Source organism: Lynx canadensis, chromosome C2 (assembly GCF_007474595.2).
Source record: "Lynx canadensis isolate LIC74 chromosome C2, mLynCan4.pri.v2, whole genome shotgun sequence".
In the NCBI taxonomy this organism is placed as follows: Eukaryota; Metazoa; Chordata; class Mammalia; order Carnivora; family Felidae; genus Lynx; species Lynx canadensis.
The window spans coordinates 87,492,179-87,512,843 of NC_044311.2; the positions used below are offsets into that span (position 1 = coordinate 87,492,179).

At 35.2% G+C, this 20,665-nt stretch overlaps 1 protein-coding gene across 2 annotated transcripts in view; it reads left to right on the forward strand.

The window, feature by feature from the left end:
* Window positions 1-20,665, forward strand: part of FYTTD1 (forty-two-three domain containing 1) — a 30,246-nt gene that overhangs the window by 5,096 nt on the left and 4,485 nt on the right. For both annotated transcript variants that reach the window (XM_030329602.2, XM_030329603.1), the window contains exons 2-7: window positions 187-315; window positions 9,701-9,849; window positions 15,626-15,738; window positions 17,336-17,432; window positions 17,844-17,905; window positions 19,427-19,501. In XM_030329602.2, coding sequence (XP_030185462.1) covers window positions 187-315; window positions 9,701-9,849; window positions 15,626-15,738; window positions 17,336-17,432; window positions 17,844-17,905; window positions 19,427-19,501 — 625 coding nt within the window. The remainder of the gene's footprint in view (window positions 1-186; window positions 316-9,700; window positions 9,850-15,625; window positions 15,739-17,335; window positions 17,433-17,843; window positions 17,906-19,426; window positions 19,502-20,665) is intronic.

The following is a 20,665-nucleotide window of genomic DNA, read 5'->3' on the forward strand; positions in this document are numbered from 1 at the left end:
TGACAGCTTGGAGCCTGGAGCCTGTTTTGGATTCTGTGTCTCCGTCTCTCTCTGCCCCTCCCCAGCTCACACTCTGTGTCTCTCTCTCTCAAAAATAAATAAACTTAAAAAAAAAAAAAAGAAAATGAGACTGAGTGATTGAGTCATTAAGTTAAAATGAAAATAATTACATTTCCTATATCACAGATGATATCATCAAATTGAATCGAAAGGAGGGAAAAAAGCAGAATTTTCCAAGACTAAATAGAAGACTCCAGCAAAGTAGTGCCCGACAATTCAGGATGAGAGTACGATGGGGAATCCAACAGAATTCTGGTAAGTTTTACAAGTAAATTTCAATAAAGATCTGTTATTTGTGGGTTCATAGTATATTATTTTTAATACATACTTAAAACATGGAGGAAATATGTTAGTACCCTTTGTGATTACTTTCAGATTTTTGTTTAATATTGAAATCTCGTAAACATGTTAAGTTGCCTTAAGTAGGTGATAACCCTGTTTCTTAACAGTATTATGGGATTTTTAAAGTAACCCCAATGTATAAATAGTATAAATTATATTTAGGGCTACAGTATTGTAAAGGATCTTACATATCATGAGGCCCTCCTCAGGTGTTTCTTTAATAGTTTATCTGGTGAATAGTTACATAACTCCAGCATCCATGTCTTCAGTGAAAGCATACCACCTCAAAAGACAACTCCATTATTGGAGATAGCTCTATTTACTACAAAGTTCTTTTAATTTGAATTGAATCATGCCTACCTATTAACTCTATGGAGTTACAGGAAACAAACTCCCTTTTCTATATGAGAACTTTTTAAGTGTGTGGAGACTTCTGTTCTACATGGAAAATATTTCCAGAGTGTTTGCATTATCATCTAGGACTTTTAGGATTTGTTAAATCCTCCAGAGGTAACACTCGGAATAGAGTGCCTTAGATATGACCTAATGATCTTGGAACTCTACGTATATAGCTAATTTTGACACTTTGGAAGCTTATTTATTTATAACCATCTTGTTCCAAAATGAATTTAAGGCAATAACTGAACCCTACTAACTGTATATGACTAATTTATTTTTTGCAGTTATATCAGTGTTTTAGAATAAACTTTTGTTCAAATTAAAAAAAAAAACTCTAGATCTTTTTTTTACACATGTAAAAAATGTTTCATAAACTAGCTCCAAGTTGAGTTTTATCCTGTGTGTTAAAAAAACATAAAAAATCATTATCAGTGGGTTTAACATGATTGTATTTAGTTCTATATCTAACAGTTAATATGCCATCATACCCTCAAAATATGTTTGTAACTGAGGTTAGACCCTACAAAAAATTTTATTCTTCTCTAATTTTTTAATTAGAGAATTAAATTTTTAAAAGATTTAAAAATCTAAATTTTTAAATATAAACATGTAAATTTTGTGACATAATCTAGTTGTAGCAAATATTCAGCACACCATATTATATATGATTTGCTTTAAAATAACTTCAAAGCAAATCATAGAAGCCAGAAATACATTTGTTTACACTAGCCATATGTTAAATATGTGATAAATTTCTTGAACTGACCAGGTTCTCAGGATATTTAAAGATGCGATCTTTTACTTCAAGGAATTTCTAATAACAAAGATAAGACAGGAAACATGGAGTTGAGAAATGTCATAAGAGAAATTCCAACAGTACTATAGGACTTCAGACAGATTTTGTGCTAAGAAAATCAGTGGTGGTTTAATGGATAAGGTGAAATAGGATCTAGTCCATGAAGGATCAGAAAAGCTTTCCTTTTATGGGGGTTATGATCTGAGCCTTAAGATAAATGATATCTAGGGGTAGCTTATGATCTTATAAGATTGAACTTGTGCTTGTTCTCCAATTACATGTGACAGATCCTAAAATAGAACAGCTGTTGCTGTCACTGAATGTGCAGAGAGATAGGAGATTGTCTCAAATTCTGATTGGTTAGAAGTTCAGATTTCCACATTGTAATGTCAGTGAGGATGTTAGCTTGAGGTAAGAGAACACTTAAGACAGAGAGCCCTTGGCAGGCTCTCAAATTATTTTTATTTTTTAAAATACCAGGTAACTTTGTATTTTTTAAAAATTTTTTAATGTTTTATTTGTTTTTGAGAGAGAGAGAGGGACAATGTGGATGGGGGAGGGGCAGAGAGAGAGAGAGAGAGAGAGGGAGACACAGAATCTGAAGCAAGTTCCAGGCTCTGAGCTTTCAGCACAGAGCCCGACACGGGGTTCGAACCCATGAACCACAAGATAATGACCTGAGCTGAAATTGAGACGCTTAACCAACTGAGCCATTCAGGCACCCCTCATAATTTTTACTTATTATTTTTTAATATTTTATTTTTTGAAGTAATCTCTGCAGCCAACTGTGGGGCTCAAACTTAGAACCCTAGATCAAGAGTCACATGCTATACCACTGAGCCAGTGAGGTGCCCCTCTCAATAAATCATTTTTGATGGTTGAACAAATAAGTGAATAAAATCTTCCTAAATCTTTGCCCAAAATATAGTCACTCATTAAATATTTGTATAAACAACCTAAATATTCTTCAATGGGGCAATACCATATAGTGACAGTTCTCAAAGTATTGTCCAGGGATCCTGGGGAATCTCCAAGACTCAAGGCATCCATAAGGTCAAAACTATTTTTATAATGATACTAAGACATTAATTGTATTTTCACTCTTATTCGCATGAATATATAGTGGAGTTTTCCAGAGTCTACATGATGTGTGATAATTAAATTGAATGTGGTAGCAGATATGAAAATCTAGCTATCTTCTATTAAGGCAGACACCAAAGAGATTTGCAAAAATATAAAACAATGCTACCCTTCCTTTTAAATATTTTTGTGGTTTTTTTTTTTTAGAAAATGATTGTTATTTTTCATTAAAAATGTTATTTGCCCTGCATTAGGTTTATTGTTGTTTTAATGAAATAACAAAGTTTTTAAATATTTAGTTTTCATTTCTAAAGTGTGATAATATCCATAAACATAAGCCCACAGAAACAAAAATTCTAGAGCTCTCAATAATTAAGGATATAAAGAGGTCCTGAGACAAAAAATTTGAGAATGCTGTTTCTTTTAGAGGTAGAAGAGACAGGAAAATATTTGTATACTGCTTTGGAAAGGAGCCAGTAATGCATTCACTCTGATTCGACATTTCCCAAAAAAACCCTCAAATCTTTGTGTAAGATTTTTATAACCTCTCAAAGTCAGTAAGTGTGTGAAAGAAATTCGTGAAGGGATTGAGCAGAGGATTCAAAGATGAAAATTCTTGTCTCTAGTTTTAATTGTTCTCATCCTTGGTCACACCTGTGGAGCATTATAAACTAGAACAATGCTCTGGTTGCACTCCATTTCTGCTGAAGCAGAATCTGCAGAAGGAGGGCCTGGGGATTTTTTTTTTTTTTAAGCTCCATACGTGATTCTGATACATGACTAGGGTTAAACAACTGCTCTAGTACAGCTGAAAATGTGAAGGGACCTTCATAGAGGTAGTAGTTGCAATACTGAGAATGAAGGTACTCTGGAAAGACAGGAGAACTTTTAGAAGGGCTGGAATGGATGAGAACTAAGAAAAGGTGGGGCACCTGGCTGGCTCAGTTCATAGAGCATGCGACTCTTGATCTTGGGGTCATAAGGTCAAGCCCCATGTTGGGTGTAGAGCTTGTTTAAAAAAAGAAAAAAAAAAGTAAGAAAAGACTTATTGTATTAGATGAGGCCTTTAGTACCTCTTTATAATGCCTTTTAGAATACAAGTCACTTACAGAAGGTGAGGAGAGAATTGGGGCTGTATGTATAGGTCTTTCTTAACTTTATGAAACACAACAATGAAAAGGTGAAAAATAGAACCGTTGCTAAAGTTGAGGTACAGCTGGTGAAGTTTGTTCAAAGGTATAAAGAGAGGGAGGGGTTAACGGATGATAAAGTTTGCTAGATGGTAGAGGAGAAGCCACTCATAGAAATAAAAGTGGAAAGGATAATGAGTATGGGAACAGTGACTATAGCACTCAGAAATAGAAAGCACCCAGGAATAGAATTCTATCTTGTACTTTTCTCCTTTTAATCAGTTTTATTCTTGTTAAAGAGACTTTTCTCATGCATCTTTCTCATCGAAGCTTAAAACTTTGGTATAAAAATGGATTCCTCCTCTCTTTAATCTTTCTTTTTGCTCTGCTAATTCATTCATTCTTTTGGAATACTTTCAAATTTCTTTGTTCCACTCCTAATCCTTTATCATGTCTTGTTTGAGTACTACAGTAGCATCTGAATGGTCAGATGGAATGGTCTCGCTGCCTTCCTTCTTCCCTCTTCCATTCAGTTTAAGATAATTTTGGGGTGGTTCAGTCAATTAAGCGTCTTGACTTCAGCTTGGGTCATGATCTCACGGTTTGTGGGTTTGAGCCCCACATCGGGCTCTGTGCTGACAGCTCAGAGCCTGGAGCCTGATTCAGATTCTGTGTCTCCCCTCTCTCTGCCCCTCTGTTGCTCGTGCTCTCTCTCTCTCTCAAAAATAAACAAACATTAAAAAAAAAAGGGGGGGGGGTTGTGGGAGAGGGGGTGGGCTAAATGGGTAAGGGGCATTAAGGAATCTACTCCTAAAATCATTGTTGCCCTATATGCTAACTAACTTGGATGTAAATTAAAAAATAAATAAAAAAGAAAAAAGACCATATGGTTTAAAAAAAAAAAAAAAGATACTGCTTCTAGACTAATGTAACCCGGTCATGAATTCTGTGACTTCTCATTCCTTGTCAAGTATATTCTTTATCTCCATGTGAAGCATTCTGATTTGAGCCCACCACATCCATTTACTTCTTATTCTTATTCTAAAATTTTTTAGGGTTTATTTATTTATTTAGAGAGCAGGGCTCAAACCCAGGAACCATGAGATCATGACCTGAGCTGAAACCAAGAGTCCGATGTTTAACCAACTGAGCCACCCAGGTGCCCCTCTTATCCTTATTCTAAACTGTATCTCTGTATGCTATGGTTATCCATGTCTTTGTACTTTTAACTTTCTGTCTATCTTCCTATTCAAATTTTGTCCATTTTATAATGCCTAGCTAAGAGCCCACTTTTTTGGTAATAGTTGCTTTTCTTCTCTTTGGAAATGTGTCCTAGATTATATTTTGCTTTTTATTCTTTAGTTTTTGCAGTTTGGAAAATGTTCAGTTTTGGAGCCATGCAAACTGGCGCTTAGAGCAGTAACTGTGCCATTTTCTGTAACATCTGGGTAGTCACTGTTCTTCACCTCACTTCACTCACCTGCAAAATTAAGATGTTAGCGTCAATCTCATCAAGTTCTCGTTTAAAGTACTTGGCCCAATGCATTAGCAGAGTTAATGGTATCTGTTTCATTATTTAATACAAATAAAAATAGTAGTTGTAGATTTAATTAGACAAGTTTCGTCAATATGCTTAATCTTTATTTGGTTGCAATTCTAGAAGGAAATAATACATATAACAACAGTAATTTGATTTTCAGGGGGTGTCTGGCTGGCTCAGTCAGAAGAGCATGCAGCTCCTGGTCTCGGGGTTGTGAATTCGAGCTCCACGTTGGGTGTAGAGATTACTTAAATAAAACTAAAAACAAAACAAAACAATTTTATTTCAAAATTTTAAAAGTTGTGTTTTTTCCTCATTATAAAAGTAATAGCATCTGCACTTTGGGGTTGAGGCAGAGAACCCAAAAAAGGAACAAATCTGGAAGAACTCCCTGTCACACTGAGTTGCCATGTTGGTGGAAATCACTAGGAAGCCATCTGTGAGTGTGATGCGACTTAAATTCAGTGGAGGATGAGTTGGGCCTAGGAGTAGATCTAGATAGATTCCTAGAACCCAAAATTTAAGGCATCGCTCACACTTAGATTTTGTGCCTTTGGTTCTTCTCTTGCTTCACTGTAGTCTCAGCTTACAGGGGAGGGATAAATGAGTACCACTGGATGTTCCGTGCAACAGAGTGAGTCTTTAGGTATACACTGGAATCTGGAAGTAAAAATAAAAATTCTTTCTTTAAAGACGGTCCAGTGCCCTCTACTTACAAAGCTTAACATTATGCCAGTTGGTAAGAGAAATGTTCCTATAACAGAAGTAAGGCAGTAAAGAGTGAAATGGGAGTAATAAATTGGTAAATGCTTCAACCATTATAACAAGCTTTCCCAATTGTCTTGTTGAACTCTGTTCTCAAAATAGGTACACCACACAAAAGCATTCTGGAATTAGATACGTTTGGGAATACATACACTGTTATACCCAACTTAGAGATTCATCACACATGTTAGTCCTAAGAAATCCTTTAGTAAAGAAAACTATTTTAGCTTTTAGTTTGGACATGAAACTTTTCTGTTAGAAGACCTGTTACTGGGGCGCCTGGGTGGCGCAGTCGGTTAAGCGTCCGACTTCAGCCAGGTCACGATCTCGCGGTCCGTGAGTTCGAGCCCCGCGTCAGGCTCTGGGCTGATGGCTCAGAGCCTGGAGCCTGTTTCCAATTCTGTGTCTCCCTCTCTCTCTGCCCCTCCCCCGTTCATGCTCTGTTTCTCTCTGTCCCAAAAAATAAATAAACGTTAAAAAAAAAAAAAAAAAAAAAAAAAAAAAAAGAAGACCTGTTACTATATTGTAGATGTGTAGTATTTTACAGGATACAATTCTGAAGACACTTCCCCCAAAATTAGAGTTAAAATAGAAATGCCCAGTATCACAGTTGTCACTTAGCATGGGTCTCTGAAATTTCTGGCTATTGCATTAAGAAATAGAAGAATTTGAGGTATAATTATTGGAAAAAAGAAGACAGTATCATTTGTAGATAATAATGGTTGTTGCTTAGTAATCCCCAGAAATAATTTGAAAGCCTGTAGAACTAAAAAGTAAGTTCAGTGGGATGACTGATTAAAAGTTATTAATTAAAACTCAATAGCATTCTGTCACCCCAAGAATGACAGTATGAAAATTATTATTAGAAAAGGGATCTTTTTTTGTGATTGACCAAAAAAAAAGTAAAAATACCTAGTAATAACCTTAATAAGAAATATGTGAGGAAAAGATTAAAGGTTTACTGAGCCAGTTTAGTCACAAAAGAAGTGGAAAGACATACTACATTCATGAATATTGTAAACATGTTAATTATTGAAAAATTAATTATAAATTTAACGTAATTCTTCTTGCAAAGCATCAAAGGATATTAGAACTTGACCCCAGAAAACTGACTTAGGAGCATGACAGTTCATGAATGGAAGAATAGTGATAGCCAAAAACACATAGAAAAGGTCCATTCTCACTAGTAAACTACCAAATAAGACAAGATTTTTTTTTTTCAAATACTAAGTGATAAAGATTAAAAAGAATATTCAGTGTTATCAACGATAGGGAAAAAGTGGCACCCTTATGTTCCTGGGAATATGAATAAATAGTCATTCTAGAGGGGATTTTTAAAAATATGAATCAGAATCCTTAACTTGCTTTACCATTTGATACAGCATATCAGGAGTGCCTGGGTGGCTCAGTTGGTTAAACATCTGACTCTTGATCTCAGCTCAGGTCTTGATCTCAGGGTCATGAGTTTAAGCCCTGTGTTGGGCTTCACACTGGGCATGGAGCCTACTTTAAAAATTGGGGTGCCTGCATGGCTCTTGATTTTGGCTCAGGTTATTATCTTGTGGTTTGTGAGTTTGAGCCCTGTATTAGGCTCTGTGCTGATGGCACGGAGCCTGCCTGGGATTCCCTTTTGTCTCTCTGCCCCTCCCCTGCTCTCGCACATGTGCACATGCTCTCTCTCAAAATAAACATTAAAAAATAAAAAATAAAAAATGGAAAAATTAACAAATGCTCTTATAATGTTGTTAGTTCATATTACTGATAACTTGGCAGCTCTGTAAAATTAGAGGTAAATTTATATATAACTAATAAAGTACAGGTTTTTTTAATTGTCCAGTAGAAAAAATAACCCTGAAAAATCATGCTTTTTTGCCCCTGTAGAAAGACAGTAACCAGTTTTGTCTAATATAGCTGTCTTATTTAAGCATTCTTTTTTTTCCTCCACTGAATATAAAATCTAGCTTTTCCAAATTTCCTTTTGAATGGATTTGTTTCCCTGCTGTGTTCTTATTAATGAGTTAAATAAAAGTTTGTTGCATCTTTATCCCCCCCGGAAAATATTATCTATAATGTTATTATAACATTTATAGTAGTTTAACATTAGAAATAAGTGAAGTGAGGGACGCCTGGGTGGCTTAGTTGATTAAGTGTCTGACTTGGCTTAGGTCATGATCTCGAGGTCTGTGAGTTTGAGTTCCATGTCGGGCTCTGTGGTGACAGCTCAGAGCCTGGAGCCTGCTTTGGATTCTGTGTCTCCCTCTCTCTCTGCCTCTCCCCCACTCACACTTTGTCTGTCTCTCTCAAAAATAAATAAACATTAAAAAAAAATTCTTTTTTTAAAGTGAAGTTCTGAGGTTGGTTGGATCAAGTATGGCACATTAAAAAATGATACAGTGAGGGCATCTGGCTGGCTCAGTGGGTAGAACATGTGACTTTTGATGAGTTCAAGCCCCACATTGGGCATGGAGCCTTCTTTAAAAAAAAAAAAAAAAAAAAGAAACAGTAATAATACAATGAAAGAATCTAAAAGACATGGGATAATATTCACAATACAGTGTTAATGCCTACTACAAAATAGTACATAGACTAGGAAATGTGGTTGCCAGGAAGATTGACTCAGTGTATCTTCTAGGCACTTGGTACTACAAAATTGTGAATTACCTCTGCGAAAGTCTTTTCAATTGTTTAAAAATAGTTGAAATTAAAAATGTTAACTTTTTAAATGTGTAGGAGTAAAAGACAAGAAAGACATACAATGTTAGTGGTTATCCCAGGGTGATGAGATAATGGGTAACTTTTAGTTTCATTTGTACTTTATATGTTTCTAAGATTTCTGTGGCAAGCATGTTTATTCATAATTGGAAAATATTTAAATAGATAAGATACACAATGGAAAGGCAAAGGCAAGTTGTATCATGCCACAGAGATTAAAACATGTTTATTGGAGCTCAATTGGGACTTCAGCAAAAGTAGTTTAAATACAGTAGGAATGAAAAAAATAAGCCAGATTGCAAGATAGTAAGTAAATCAGATATCAGATAGTGATCCATTCAAGATCAGTGTCCCTCAATAGAAATAAAATGTGAGCCACATGTGAATAATATATTTTATTAAATCCGATATATCCAAAATACCATTGCAGTATATAATTAATATAAGGTTATTAATGAAGTGTTATACTCTCTGTTATATCTTAATTCAGACTAGTCATATTTCGGGTACTCCATAACCACATGTTGTTAGTGGACACCACATTGCACAGGGAAAGTTTATTGATAAAGTAATGCAAGAGAGAGGATAGCTGTAGGGAAAACATGAGAATCCTGTAGTCCCTTTGCAGTCCATTATAGCAATAGAACTCTTTGTGGTGCAGTTTATTGCACTTTAAAAATGAAATATTTTATGTGATATATGTAAATACGTGAAAATAACACAATATTATATAATAGTAATATAGGAAATATTACATAAGTAATACTAAAAAATAAAATCCGCTCTGCTAAGAAATAGAATACCCTATGACCTGTGTGCCCTTCAGTTGCATTCTTAGATTGATATTTTTTTGTCTTTTTTTTAAACCTCCTATAGGTTTTGGCAAGAATAGTCTGAGCCGGAGAGGAAGAGTAATGCCTGGAAAGAGACGTCCTTATGGAGTTATCACAGGCCTTGCAGCTAGGAAAGCAACTGGAATTCGAAAAGGAATTAGTCCTATGAATCGACCACCTCTAAGTGACAAGGTAGGATGCTGGTTTAATCATGCATCAGATACTCTTTTCCTTTAGTTGTACTAATATTTCTGTGAATGAGTACAATATTCTCATTGAGGGAGCATTTTATGTGAATATTTTGATTTTTTTTTTTTATGTAGTGCTTTGGGTCTTCTATAAAAAGTAAAGGAAAAGTACTGTCATTCATGAAGAATACCTAAATTTCCACATTCTTAAATAAAATTTATGTAAAATCTTTTAATAGGTTCTTGATTTTCTTTGCCTCTGTGTGTTTGTGTATGTACAATATTGACAAATTATTGAGTTATAATTTTATACAATAAAATTCATCTTTTTAAGTGTACAATTCAGTGAATTTTAGAAAATTTACAGAGTTGTACAATCATCACAACAGTCTAATCTTAAAACAGTTCTATCACTCTAAAAAGAAATCTCTTGGGGCGCCTGGGTGGCGCAGTCGGTTAAGCGTCCGACTTCAGCCAGGTCACGATCTCGCGGTCCGTGAGTTCGAGCCCCGCGTCAGGCTCTGGGCTGATGGCTCAGAGCCTGGAGCCTGTTTCCGATTCTGTGTCTCCCTCTCTCTCTGCCCCTCCCCCGTTCATGCTCTGTCTCGCTCTGTCCCAAAAATAAATAAACGTTGAAAAAAAAAAATTAAAAAAAAAATAAAAAAAAATAAAAAATAAAAAGAAATCTCTTGTCCATTCATAGCCCTACCTTGTCATCTACCTCAGGCAACCACTAAATTACTTTCTGTAAATTTTCTGTAAATTTGCTTTTTCTGCACATTTCATGTAAATGGAATCATATGATAATATGTGATCTGGCATTTAGTATAATGTTTTTGAGGTTGGTCATGTTGTAGTATGTATCAGTACTTGATTCTTTTTTATTACTGAATAAATATTCCATTATATGGATATACCATACTTTGTTTATTCATTCACCAGTTGTGGGACATTTTGGTTATTCCCATTTTTTGGGTATTATGAATAATGTTGCTGTGAATGTAAGTAAGTAAGATTTTATGAACATAGGTTTTCATTTGTCTTGGATAGGTACCTATTTTTAATTAGAGTGCAATCATTTACTCACTATGAGTTAACTACTTTTCAGATTTTAATGAAGTTTTATTTACTTCTCAATGAGTAATTTTTGAGTTGGCTAAAGTGTTCCTTTGAATAGTTTTACAAGTAGTTTTTCTTCTGATTGATATATTTTATTCTATATATTTATATTCTATATATTCTATATTTTTTAATCTTTTTGGTTCTCTGATTATGCAAAAAATACATACTTGTAAAAAAAATTCAGGACTTCATTCTTTAAATTATCTTTTTTTTTTTTTTAAGTTTATTTTTGAGAGAGAGAGCGAGCGGGGGGCGGGGCAGAGAGAGAGAAAGGGAGACATAGAATCCGAAGCAGGCTCCGGGCTCTGAGCTGTCAGCACGCCAGGCCTGAACTCATGAACCATATCGTGACCTAAGCCAAAGTTGGATGTTTAACCAACTGAGCCACCTAGGTGCTCCTCTTTAAATTATCTTTAATGTGCGTCTTCTGGTTAAGAACCACAACTGTCTTAGATCCCTTAACTTTTCAATATTGCCACCACCAACAGTTGATTTCACCTCTAAAACTTTATCGCAGAACTTAACTGTTTATTGGAAATTGGAAAACATTAAGAAATATGGATACTGGGAGGGTGATTGGACTTAAGTGCTATCTTATTGATCCAGTAAAAATATTAAATTACCACATGTGATAGTCTTTTGAGTTGTTTGAAAATAGTGAAGATTGAAAATGTTAATTATAGAATGCTAAGAATGTGCTAACTAGTAAGATCCACATATTCAAAGTTGAATAAATTTGTCAGAGGTAAGGTTTGAAAAGTGCTGTTTCTTAAAACCTTTTCCTCATTCAGAATATGGATTAATAGTCTGATTAGGACAAAATATAGTACTTTATAATTTAGAAACCTGTTTAAATATAAATAACTCATATTATCCTTTTCTATTCATTAAACAATTTACCTAAATAACTTAATTGGTCTTGAATTGTTACATGTACTTAGAAATTTTATACCTTAAAAAAATATTTTGACCATAATTAGATGTTGTTACTTTATCTCTCACTTTCCACAGTTGATGTGAATTAGTGAGATTTTATTTCAGTAAAAATGTACATTTTCTTACCTATGAAGTGAATGACTAAGTGGGAAAGATAGCATACTCATTTATATCACTAGTATTTTCTGAGAGCAAATAGGGGCTGTGCTAACAGGGGAATGGTTGTCTCTAGGAATGAATTTTCTTTTTGTTTACAGACAGATTAAAATAGCTGTCAGGTAAAAGTTGTGTTTAGGTTCTTTTTTTTTTTTTTTTTTTTTTTTGAGAGAGTGTGTGCAGACCGGGGAGGGGAAGATAGTGAGGGAGGGAGAGAATCACAAGCAGGCTCAATGTTGTCAGCTCAGAGCCTAATGATGTGGTGTTCGATCTAATGAGCCGTGACATCATGACCTGAGCCAAAATCCAGAGTTGGATGCCCAACCGACTGAGCCCCCCAGGTGCCCCAGTGTTGTGTTAGGTTTTTAAGGGATTCTTCTAGTGGCATATATAACTTCGTCAGTGTCAATTAAATAAATTTTTTTGTCTTTTAGATTCAGAATTTCCCAAACTTGAGAGTATGTTATGTTCCATAGAACTTTTGACTTGATTTTGGTAATATTAAACCATTTAATACTTCTGTGAACTTAAAGAATTTTGTTATTGGGGCACCTGGGTGGCTCAGTTGGTTAAGTGTCCGACTTCAGCTCAGGTCACGATCTCGTGGTCTGTGGGTTTGAGCCCCGCGTCAGGCTCTGGGCTGATGGCTCAGAGCCTGGAGCCTGCTTGCGATTCTGTGTCTCCCTCTCTCTCTCCCCCTCCCCTGTTCATGCTGTGTCTCTGTCTCAAAAATAAGTAAATGTTAAAAAAAATTTTTTTGGGGGGCGCCTGGGTGGCTCAGTTGGTTGAGCGTCCGACTTCGGCTCAGGTCATGATCTCACAGTTAGTGGGTTCGAGCCTCACATCGGGCTCTGTGCTGACAGCTCAGAGCCCGGAGCCTGCTTCCGATTCTGTGTCTCCCTCTCTCTCTGCCCCTCCCCCACTCACGCTCTGTCTCTCTCTCCTTCAAAAATAAATAAACATTAAAAAAAATTAAAAAAAATTTTTTTTTGTTATTGCTGCATAGCAGTTATTTTCCACTAATGGGTAGGTGTTTTTGTGTGTGTTTATTTGAGAGAGAAAGAGGGAGGGGCAGAGTGAGAGGGAGAGAGAAACAATCCTAAACAGGCTCCATGTAGTCATTGCGGCCCTGCCACTGTAACTGACAAACCATGAGATCATGACCTGAGCCAAAACCAAGAGTTGGACCCTTAACCAACTGAGCCACCCAATGTGTCCCTCCACTAGTGGGTAGTTTTAATCACTTGTCTGATTTTAACAATGAAAATAAATGTTTTCATGCTATGGAATTCTATTCAACAATAAAAAAGGAATAAGTTAATATATAAGTCAGCATGGATATACCTCAAAACATCATGCTAAGCAAAAGGAAAACACAATACTAAGTTCTGTGTGATTCCATTTATCTGAAATTATAGAAAAGGCTAAACTATAGTGACAGATGAGATGGTCATTGCCTGGGGTGGGAGTCAGGCAAGGGAAAGGAATTGACTGCAGAGGGGCACAAGGAAATGTTTTAGGATGAGGATGCTGTTCTATCTTGATTATGATGTGTTTGCATGATTTGTTACACAAATTCATCAAATTGTAAACTTAAAATTTTATTTTATATAAATAATGCCTTAGTAAAATTAACGTAAAAATTAAAATATTTCAAGACCCTCAAGAAATCATTTTTTAGGGGCGCCTGGGTGGTTCAGTCAGTTAAGCATCTGACTTTGGCTCAGTCATGATCTCATGGTTTGTGAGTCTGACCCCTGCATTGGGCTCTGTGGTGACCACTTGTGAACGCTCAGAGCCTGGAGCCTACTTCAGATTCTGTGTCTCTCTGCCCCTTCCCTGCTCATGCTCTGTCTCTTTCTCTGCCTCTCAAAAACATTAAAATAATTCTTTATATCAAAATTATTGTGAAAGAAAAACTTTTCCATACATGTATTTTTTTAATGTTTATTTTTGAGAGAAAGAGAGCACACATGTACACACACACACATGAGCTGGGGAGGGGCAAAGAAAGAGCGAGAATTCCAAGCAGGCTTCGCACCTTCAGTGCAGAGCCCAGTGCAGGGCTCAGACTCATGAATCATGAGATCATGACCTGAGCCAAAACCAAGAGTCGGACACTTAACCAACTGAGCCACCCAGGCACCCCCCCCCCAACGTATACTTTTTAAAGCACATTTATACATGTATACAAACTTTAGATCCATGGAATGATACATTCACCATGTATTAATTGGTTGTTATTCTAGTCTGTGTATTCATCATTTAACTAACATGATTGAGTACCCACTCTATGCTATATGCAAGGGATTCTGTGGTAACTCAATAGAAAATCCCTCATGGAGAATAGAGATAAACATTAAATAAATTTTCCCACAAATAACTATATGGTTACAGTATGGCAGATAGTTTGAGGGTAAAAAAAACACGTGACGACAGCATCAAAGGAATTTACATTTACCATTAAAATGATACTTGGTGTTTTTATTAAAGACAGAATATGAAGCTTGGAATGAACTGTGAGTGATTTCATAGCATTTCTCCTATATTCTTAATATTCCTTATTTCTGTTTTTACATTTACTTCTTTTCCAAATGTTCATGAAAATGAAGACTTAAAATTTTTGTGTTTTTTAGTCAATTGATACTTACGAATACTTCTCATATGCTTAAAACATATAAGGTAGTCTGAATTAAGTGTAAGATACGTATGGCTCATATTGCCAAGAACTTTTGGAAAGACTTCATGAAAAATACAGAAATCTGAATTAGACTTTAATGCTGGATTGAATTTATATATGAGGAGGGAGAAAAAGTGGACATTTCATATGCTTATTTTCTTGATTCCTTTTTTCTTTGTAACTCTTTCTACTCAGGCTTCTTTGCTGTCATAACCTCCTCTTTTTCCCTCACATTTGTTTTGGAACTTGGCTCTCTCTTTTTTTTTTTTTTTCTTTTTAAGTTTTTATTCATTTTGAGAGAGAGAGAGAGAGAGCACGAGCCTGTGAGTGGAGCAGGGGGGAGAGAGGGAAAGAATGAATCCCAAGCAGGCTCCTTGCTATCAGCACAGATCCTGACTTGGGGCTCCATCTCTCAGACTGTGAGACCATGACCTGAGCCAAAATCAAGAGTCAGGTGCTTAACCCAGTGAGCCACCTAGGCACCCCAGAACTTGGCCCTCTTCTCCCTTCATTTGGTAATCAAACATCATGTTTATTTAAGTGATTTCCTCATTTACATTTCTGGTCCTCTGATTCTTCTCTTGAGTTCCAGGACCATGTTTCCCCATAACCTGTGCATCCCCCAGAGCACCTCAAACTGAACATAACCAAAATAGAAAAAATCCATTTTTCCATTTGAATTGTCCTTTTGTTGCAAGTATTTCAAGTATAAGGAGGTTGCTGTCTTCTCAATCACTTAGACTGGAAATATTCAAGTCATTTCAGCCTGTGTCTCTAATGTGCACATCTAAGCAGTCTCTGTCCATTCTGCTTCAGAAATGTTTATTGTAATAGGGTATATAGCAAAAAGCAATCTGATTAATGTAGTTTTTTTGCCTTCTGAAAGAATATAGAACGGTATTTTCCAGCATTAAAAAGGAAGGCCAACCTTCTGAGACAAAATGAAGTACAGAGAAAAGCAGTTGCAGTTCTTAAGAGACCTAACCAGCTAAATAGAAAGTAAGTACTCAAATATGATAATAATATGTTATCCTAAGTAAATAAAGGTAGACTTCTTGCACTAAGCAACCAAATGAATGGATTTGTAGTGGTCATTTTCAAGACGGATATTTGGGATGTCTCTCTGAACGTCCAATATGGAGGCATTCAGTAATGGCTTTCTTATTTCTGAGACCCAGTATTACTGATGGTTTTAACAAATTGTAAACTTAAAAAAAAAAGCATTACTCTGCTTCTTTACCTCTGTTTACATACAGAATAAAATTACAAAAGGTGATTGTTTAGGTAAAAATACCTCCACCAGAATTATTCAAAATTGGGAATTCTGAAAGCTAAAATTGTTATTCAGTCTCAGTGATTCCTAATAGAACAATGTATTTTGTGGAAAAAGCAAATTGTAAAAAATTCTGTGTGAATGCTTTTTAAGTTGAAAATATTATTATTATTTTTAAGTTATTTCTTCACCCAACATGGGGGCTCGCACTCAGGACCCCAAGATAAGAGTCGCATGCTCTACCTATGAGGCAGCCAGGCACCCCATAGCTGAGATTATGTTTATATTAAATGGAAGGCATAACAGAAACTCAAAAATTACGACCTATTGTTATGACATTCTGTTTTCTGTAAGAATAAAATGGGCAAAAGGAAGTTGATAAACTGGTAAGTTTCTATATTTTAGTTTCGAGTACCATTTATTCATCTTTTATAGAAGATAATTCAAAAAAAAACCTGAAAATGAAGTTTTTGTATAAATGGAATGGCTGGAATTGCAGGTTTACTTAACTATCATCCCTCTTTTCTTTTGGAAATCTGGTGTAGTACCTTTTGGGAAATGGGAAATTAGCAAATAAGAACTTGTCCATTATATGAGACATTAATGACCCATGTTAATTAGGCTAGCTAGGGAAATTTTGCATTTGAGTCTAAGATTGGAGGTAAGATTAGGCGATCTGTTAAGTATTTATAAGAAATAAATAACTAGATAAATACGAAAATTTGTTTCCTCATCTTTTACTGACTTCATATAGAAATTAGAAAGGGATTGGTGAAAGTCAAGTCAAACATAATTGAGAGTACATTGCTCTATGTGAAAGAATAAGATGGTAAGTTTCTATGTGATTCATGTTAACATATAAAGGTTTCTGAGTGAAGATGGAAGAGAAAACCATAGAAGATGTTATTTTCAAGATTTTCTCTTGATTTTCAGTAGTTTGATTATGATTTGCTTAGGTGTGATTTTCTTTGTACTTATCCTGTAAATTTGTACGTACATGTTTTTCATCAATGCTGTTTAGGAAATAGCATTAAAATTGTTATTTTTAATGTCTTCAGAAGAAATCTTCTGTTAGAATATTAGCGAGTGCAATATTTAGAAGATAATTAGAATTAACTAGGTTGTAATGTAGTATGCTACAGAAAGATATTTATAAATTGAATCACAGTAACTTTGTGTAAATAAGGAAATAATTCAGAATCTTTATGTTTAGTGTACTTCAAATGTCTAGCCTATGAATTTAACTATTTTTGCTTATTCTCAGGATGTTTGAAAGTTGTTAAATGGCTGAGACTATTCGTGATATATCTGTTTTTGTTGCAGAAATAGCATTCCGGCCAATTTTAGCAGGAGTGGAAATAAATTAAGTCATCAGAAAGATACTCGTCAGGCAACTTTTCTTTTCAGAAGAGGCCTAAAGGTATAAAAACCCCTTGGTGGTGGTTTCTTTTTACTCAAAGGATCTTGAACATCTACCTTTAGTGGTAATCCTCAATCATAGGCATAGCCCATGGTTGAGGTAAGGGTTGGGTTTGGGATATGGAGAACATGACATCAGATTAGTTCTTTTTGTTACTTATTTTTTCTATTCTCCCTTTTGTTGTCATCAGTAGCAGCATCTTACAAGCTTAACGTGTTATTTAGGAATAAATATGTTTTACCACTTGTTCTGATATAGGAACCTCAGCAGAGGTATTGCCAGAATAGGCACATGCCTCTCTTGCATTCACACACACATCATACTGGGTTATAAAGTTACAGAGCAGGGCTGCTTTTTAGATTCAAACCCTCTGCTTTCTTTTGGGACCTACTACTTTTTTTTTCCCTTCAGGTTCAGGCCCAGTTGAACACAGAACAACTGCTAGACGATGTAGTAGCAAAGAGAACTCGTCAGTAAGTTTCAATTTGTTTTTCAAGATGTCCTTTCAAAACTCCCAGAATACTAGCAACCCCGATTACTGTGTGCCCCAGTCCAGAAGAAATTAAATGAGACCCCCAGAGTATATTAACCATTGTGCCTGAAAAAAATAAATCCATTTTTTCCCCCAAAAAGCCTTTTGCATTTTCACATGTCAGTGTTAATGAGTTTTAGCACCAAATACATCCCTTTATTTAAAAAAAAAAAAAAAAAAGATAATGGAGTATTCCATTTTAATGAAACAGCTCTTTATTTTCTGTAACTGCTTTTCTATAAATGAACCTATTCAGGGAATAAATAGAAAATCCAATAGAGCTTTTAGATAACTTGTGAACCCTTTAAAAACAATAGGATATTTTTCCTTTTCACATATTCTTTTCTTCTCCTTACCCCATAAAGATTTTTTGAAAATATTTTTTTGTCTGTTAGAATTACACTTCTGATGTGTGAGTTGTAACATTCTAATTCCATCAATATGATCAGTTTTCAAGATTAGACTATTTAAAACTATGACTACTTTTTGGAAAACAAAATGTGTAAAACATGGTATTGGTCCAGATATGCCAGCTAAAGTTGGGCATGATTTTGAGCAGAGTGTAAGAAAAAAAAGTATTTGAACTTGATGTTGACAGTATTCTTTTGCACAGGAGTCATGACATTGGAAACCATAAGGAAAGAAATGATAAGCCATTTGCTTCTCCAGTGAACAATGTTTACATAATTATAATAATATAAGTGCTGTTTGTCTTGAACTTTGAGAATCTATAGGGAAAAAAAACCCACAAAATCCTTATTTTGGTAACAGAATATAATGAAAATGTCAGATTTTGAGTAACATGAATGTACAAGTAGAGCTGACAAAAATGGGAGGTACAAAGTGGGAGAAGAGATGGAAAGAAGAATTAGAGGTACTACTCTCCTTTCATACAAAGTCGAGAGGAAATGGTGTCTTTGAAAGAAAGGAGATTTAAGAGACTGAAAGATTTATATTTAAAGTTATAATGGAAGGAAAATAGTGATATAGCTATCAAAATGTTTAGAAGGAGGTAGGGAATCTAGAGTATAGTGTGATGAGCTAAAACCTTATCATAGCAAAATATTGTTACATATGCATCTTGTATAGTCAACTGGAGGTAACTAGCAAGCAGTAAGAACAAGGTTAAAAGTGCTGCCATTGGGGAGCAGGAAAGTTCTGCCTCTGGGGAGCAGAGGGGGCACAAAATACTGGAGACTGTTACTTTTCATTAGCAGCCTTTCTGTACTAATTTAATTTATTTTAAGGTATGTGTATTTGTTACACTGAAAAAATACTTAATAAATTCAAGTGTCCAGTTCCTACACTCAACATGCTGATTAATTATATCATGGTGGAGCTTAGTAATTTTTAAAAGCTAAGAAAATATGATGGTTAGTTTAAAATGTATGTTTTTATGTGGAGTACGGTATAGGATTTATAAACTTCCATTTTAATGAAATTTTTGGTTTTTTGAAACTAGATGGCGGACTTCCACCACAAATGGAGGAATTTTGACTGTCTCCATTGACAATCCTGGAGCAGTGCAGTGCCCAGCGTAAGTCCTTTTTTTATTGTCAGAAATTATAGTCTCTCAGTATATAAGGTAATAGAAGAGCACTGGACTTCTGCTCATGACGTCCAAGTTAAGATAAACTGAGACAAAGATAAGAGTAATACTTGTGGTACAAAGTGGAAATACTATAGTATAAAGTTAAAGGTAAAAGCTGTCTTGATTCCTGGTTCTATACCCCCAAAGTAGACACTTTTAACAATTTCATATTTTTATTAAATTGGTGTGTATACAATAAGTATTTTATACATTTATTTTTTATGTATAATAACAAATGAGGGAATGCTATACATACTTGCTCCTTTCTCCTCCACCTCCTAATACGGTTTGGACATCTTTACTTGTAGGTACATACAGATCTACCTTCTTTTTAAAGGCTTCATAGTGTGTTCTTTTACCTGGATGACCTTAATTTAGTTAACCATTCCCTTATGTTTATTGCATTATAAACTTTCTAGGTTTTTGGAGTTTTCGATCTCTCCAGCTATTTTAATAAATGAAACGAAAAAAACATAGGATGAGTCTCTTAAGACTTCAGAGGTTGCTTCATTTTAGAAGATCAAGACTTGGAAGTCACCAGTCATTCCAAATTATTGAAAACATTTAGTTCTACTTAAAGAAGTATTCTATGAGTGATTATAAATTTTAGTCTCCAGATGAGTCAGTCAAGAACCAGGTACATCAGTACCCCCTTGTCTGTGATTTCACTTTCCATGGTTTCAGTTACCCAGTCAGCCATGGTCTGAAAACAGATGGTCCTCCTTCTGACATATTGTCAGAAGGTCAGTAGTAGCCTGACACTACCTCACAATGCCTACATCATTCACCTCACTTTGTCTCATCATGTAGGTATTTTATCATCTCACATCATCACAAGAAGGATGAGTACAAAAACATTTTGAGAGAGGGCAAGAGAGAGACCACATTCACATAAATTTTATTACAGTATATTGTCGTAATTGTTCTATTTTACTATTAGTTGTTGTTAACTAATAACTCATACTGTGCCTAATTCTTAAAAATTAAACTTTATCATAGGTATGTATGTATAGGAAAAAAGATATAGTATGTGTAGGGTTCAGTACTCTATGCAGCTTCAGGTATCCACTGGCAGGTGAGGGGCAGTCTTGGAACAACATAAACCCCATG